Genomic DNA, 5328 nt, shown 5'->3' on the forward strand with positions numbered 1-5328 from the left:
GAAAAATGAGGAAGAAGCAAAAGCAGAAAACCCTGATAAACCCATCAGATCCCATGAGACTTAATTCACTATCATGAGACTAGCATGTGAAAGACAGGCCCCCATGATTCAATTACCTCTACCTGGGCCCCTCCCACAACAGGTGGGAATTCTGGGAAATACAATTCAAGTTGAGATTTTGGTGGGGACACAGCCAAGCCATATCCATGACCAAGCAGGAACTTTCCAGGGAATGAAAGGATTTAACATTTGAAAATCAATCAACAAAACTCACTACCTTAAGAGACCAAAACTGAAAACCATATGGTGATCTTAATAGATCCATAAAAAGCATTTGCCAAAATACTACACTCATTTCTAATGAAAGAACTCTCAGCTAAGTAGGAATAGAAGGAAATTTCCTCAGCCAGAGGAAAAAGGCATCTATGAAAAACCTATAGCTAACACCATAATTAAAAAGTCCTAATGATTTCCCCCAAGATCAAGAACAAGGCAAAATATTTGCTCTCACCACTTGTATTAAGAGTTCTTGCAAGTACAAGTCAAGAGAAACAAATTGAAAGTATTTAAATAAGAAAAAAATTAAAACATGATTTTCAAATGATATGATGTTCTATACAGAAAATTCTGAGTAATCTACAAAAAAAGCTACAAGAGCTATTAAATGAGATTGGGAAGATCTCAGTATTCAAGGCCAATACAAAAAGTCAGTTGTATTGCTATATGATAGCAACAAAAAATTGGAAGGTAAAAATGAAAAAATTAATAGCATCAAAAAAATAGAACACTTAATAAATTTTGTAAAACCAAAAGCTGCAAGTCATCTGAGAGAAATTAAAGAAAGCCTAAATAAATGTAGATACATATTAATAAGTGTGTTCATGGATCAGAAGATTTGTTATTATTAGAATATCATTTCTTTCCAAATTGAACTTTAGATTCAGTGCAATCTCAGCAAGAGTTTTTGTGGAAATACACTAATTCGAACATTTGCATGAAAGTGCAAAAGACCCAGAATTGTTAAAAAAACTTTTAGAAAGAAGAAAAATATTGGCAAACTAACATTACCTGATTTCAAGATATAAATCTACTGGTTTCAAGACAATGTTGAGTTGATGTAAAGACAGACAGACAGATCAATGGAACAAAATAGAGTACAAAAATATACAACTGCATATATGATCAATTAATTTTCAACAAAGGCTCCAAGGCAGTTCAGTGTGGACAAGATAATTACTTAAACAAATAGTGTTGGGAGATGGGGCTACCTGTATGTCTGAAAATACAAAAGTTAACCTCATATTTCTTCTCACACCACATAAAAAGATTACTGATGACAGAACTTAGAATCAACTATAAGATACAGGATAGGCCGGGCACAGTGACTCGTGCCTTTAATCCAAGAACTGTGGGAGGCTGAGGCAGGCGGATCACCTGAGGTTGGGAGTTCAAGACCAACCTGACAAGATGGAGAAACCCCATCTCTGCTAAAAATGCAAAAGTAGCCAGGAGTGGTGGCATATGCCTGTAATCCCAGCTACTTAGGAAGCTGAGGCAGGAGAATGCTTGAACCCAGGAGGCGGAGGTTGTGGTGAGCCGAGATTGTGCCATTGCACTCCAGCCTGGGCAATAGAAACTCCACCTAAAAAAAAAAAAAAAAAAAGATACAGAACAATGGCAGTTTTCAAGGAAAACTTGGAAAGAAATCTTAGCAATACTCAGTGTGGTAAACTACCAAAAGTGTACCAAATGAATTTAAAATTTTTACAATATTCATATAACTGAATACAACTTTTCAATAAAAAGACAAGATTTTAAAAATTTTAAGAAAATCTCAATATTTCAGCACATTGCAATTAATCTGTTGCTGGACAAAATATTTTCCCAAAGTTGTTTTAACCATGGAAAACTAAGATGTCCTTTAATGACAGACATCTTAGACTACTTATTGTTATCTTGATGCTCCTTAAGAACTTCAAAAGCTTTTACTATAGTAATTTGATTTTATTCTAAGTTGTTCTTCATTACTAATTCATAGAGCAAAAAGCATAAGCCAAACTTCCAAAGGACTCATTATGTTCTCGGTTGAAATCAAATTAAAACTAAACACAGGAATGCGCCCTCAAGGCCATCTAAGTATATTTTTCTTTATGTTTACACATTTTTTTAGTACTTGATCTATGACTATCTTCATTTCACTGAACTGTAGATTTTTACAAAGGAAATAAGTCTTTCTATCCAGACACTGAAATGTAAACTACACAAGAGGATAAAGAAGAACACCCAGGCTAAAACCAGGAAAGTAATGCTTGTCTCAGAAGGAATTAAATGAAAAGAGAATAAGAAATACGATGAATTATAATAAGGAGAAAGAGAACATCACATAACTTTAGATGTGTGACTAAGACTCAAGGAATTTAAAGTAGATGACAGATCTGCAGAAAAGACACTGGCTTTTCCACTGGAAACGATATTTACTTAGAAAGGAACAGCAAAGAAAAGATGGTTGCAGAGTAAACTTTACCCGTTTCAACAGGTTTATTGTAGGAAGAATATTTTAAGTAATTTTTTTCAATTATAAACTTACTTCAAAATAGGCATTTTGTATGCCATAGATTTGAATGAAAGTAACACAAGCAATTTTATACTGCTACAGTTTTTATTGTTCATTTTCCAACCTGTGTTCCAAGTCTTGGGGTTCTCTTTAATTTCCCTTATTGACAAAGCTACTTCCAGCTGCCCTCTGTTTTCTAAAGTATGTTCTTCCAGAACTGCCTAGCTTCCGATTGCTAGCTTACGTACAACCTGACTACAATTCAGCATGGTTTTTTAAATTCTATATGAAATACACCTTCTATTTAAAGAGTGGGAACCTGTCCATCGTTGGTATTAGATAAATCTTTATGGACAGGATTTGTTTTTAAAACCTCTTCAAATTTTGCATCATCTTCTGAAACAACTGCTGGAATTCCTGCCACCTGGGGTGACTGAAGTCCGGTAGACATATTCACTACCAGAGCCTCAGTTTCAGGGGTTTGTTCAGATGGTGGAGGTGAACCTTCAGCAGATGCCTCTTGTATAGGAAGCTCCTCAGTCAGAAGCAAATCAGCAGGTGGGGATTGTGCGTCAACAGGGGCCTCTTCTGCAGGGACCTCATCAGCTGCGGGAGAGTGTACTTCAGCAAGGGTCTCTTCCACAGGAGTCTCCTCAGCTGGTGGAGGCTGAACTTCAGCAGGGGCCTCCTCAGCTGGTGGAGGCTGGACTTCAGCAGGGGCCTCCTCAGCTGGTGGAGGCTGGACTTCAGCAGGGGCCTCCTCAGCTGGTGGAGGCTGGACTTCAGCTGGAGCCTCTTCTACAGAAGCCTCTGTAGCTGCTAGAAACTGAATTTCAGCAGAGGCCTCTTCTGCCGTTGTCTCTTCAGCTGGTGGAGGCTGAATTTCATCAGGAAACTCCACTAATGGAGCCTCTTTAGCTGGTGGAGGCTGAACTTTAACAGAATTCTCTGCATCTGCTGTGGCTGCCTCAGCAGCAGGAGTCTGTTCTGTTGGTGGCTCTATTTGGACATAGATGTTTTCAGTGGTTCTGGGCTCTGCCTTAGCAGTGGACTCTTCAACTAATGCAGGCTGTATTTCAGCTGGGAATGTTTCTGTTGGTGGAGGCTCTATTTCAGCAGGAGCCACTTTTTCAGCAGCAGAATCTTCTTGTACAACAGGTAGAGTCACTTCTTGCTTAAGCTCGTCTTCTAAGAGTACCGGAGGACCATTTTTAGTCTCCCGAGTAAATGAAGTTCTGCTGATACTTTTCTGCCTAATTTCTTCATTGCTACTTGTTGCTGGTTGAAATACAGGGTGTTCACTAACCAAAATCTTTCCCGAGGATGTATGTTTCAGGGCACCTTCCTTTGACTTTATAAAAGAACTATCTGGCCTGGAAATAACCACTATTTCTGATTCACTAAAGAATGTCTGTTGTTCCTTGTCCACTTTTTCTACGTGTGGGATGTTCATCATGGTCCAGTCTCCAGTACAGCTGGTCTGCTGAGATCTGTCCATTTTTAGTTGAACTGAAGGGACGTTTGGTGGAATTTCTACTTCCTGAACACTCTCTGGCAATTCAATACCCGCTCCTCTAACACCAGCTGACTTTTCTTCAGGTACCACAGTTTCCTCAACTAACTTGACTTCTTTTTTCTCTTCTACAATGATATCTGTCTGGAGAGACTTACTAGTCATTTCCTGTCCATGCTTTCTCTTTGTCCATGTTTGCTGAAGTTCAGAAGATATTCTGAGAGACTTATAGGTGTTGGCAGGGTAGTTGCCTTTGCTTCCAGAAATATTAGCAATACTATGTGTAGCTTTGGGGCTAGATGATTGTGGCATGGCCATGTGTTTCTTTTTCTCTTTTATATCAGTTTGCTGGGATTTGTCTACCATTGGTTGGCTGGGTCGTCTTCTCTTTCGAATTTCTTGCCTCCGTGCTGAGACAGGCTGATCAGGGTCTTCACTTTCTTCCATTTTTAAGACTAGTGACTTCAAATTTATTAATTTTCAAGTAATGACCAAAAATCCCAAATGTACCAAGTGTCAAAGACTTTGCCTATCTTAGGTGTCATTCTGTTGAGTTCCCTCAGCAAAAAAGTAATTCATAAGTTATTGCATTCCATACCCACACTCTTGTTGGATCCCACCTTATTCAGTAAGCATCTTTCTTGCTTAGTCTCTGTTATAACTAGATACCACTTTTAGAAGTTTCCTTCAAGGGTCTATGACATCATAGCCAGTTCTGCCTTCAAGATTCCATCAGTTGTGTTCCTAGGACTTTTAAATAGTATACACTCATAGGTAATGGCTGCAAGTGAGACATCTTTTTGAAACAAGTCAAGTTGAAGAAAGCATTTGTCTACAAAAGAACATCAGGTAAATTCCAGTAATGACACTTTCTAATTGCTGAAATTGATGCTTTTAAACTTTCAAATCTGTTCTTTTCATCCTATTATCAAAGATAGTAAGGCAGAATTGAGAATGCTGCATCGTATTTTCTTTCTTTCTGTTTTCTTTTTTTTTTAAGACAGAGTCTTGCCCTGTCAGCAGGTGCCAGGCTGGAGTACAGTGGCGAAATCTTGGCTCACTGCAATCTTCACCTCCTGGGTTCAAGCATTTCTCCTGCCTCAGCCTCCCTAGTAGGTGGGACTACATGCACACGCCACCATGCCCAACTAATTTTTGTATTTTTTTTAGTAGAGTCAGGGTTTCACCATGTGGGCCAGGATGGTCTTGATTTCTTGACCTCGTGATCCGCCCGCCTCGGCCTCCCAAACTGCTGGGATGC

At 38.9% G+C, this 5328-nt stretch overlaps 1 protein-coding gene across 1 annotated transcript; it reads right to left on the reverse strand.

Moving 5' to 3' along the window:
• Window positions 1-2650: 2650 nt before the first annotated feature.
• On the reverse strand, window positions 2651-5020 carry FSCB (fibrous sheath CABYR binding protein). The gene has a single exon (XM_032244851.1). The coding sequence runs from the start codon at window positions 4512-4514 to the stop codon at window positions 2859-2861; it is 1656 nt and encodes a 551-aa protein (XP_032100742.1). The 5' UTR covers window positions 4515-5020; the 3' UTR covers window positions 2651-2858.
• Window positions 5021-5328: the final 308 nt, after the last annotated feature.

The sequence above is a fragment of the Sapajus apella genome, unplaced genomic scaffold (genome assembly GCF_009761245.1).
Source record: "Sapajus apella isolate SASKATOON/1434 unplaced genomic scaffold, GSC_monkey_1.0 scaffold55, whole genome shotgun sequence".
NCBI classification, from domain to species: Eukaryota; Metazoa; Chordata; class Mammalia; order Primates; family Cebidae; genus Sapajus; species Sapajus apella.

Bases quoted from the DNA above. Each gene is read 5' to 3' on its own strand.
- FSCB (XM_032244851.1), bottom strand. From the start codon at position 4,514: ATGGAAGAAAGTGAAGACCCTGATCAGCCTGTCTCAGCACGGAGGCAA.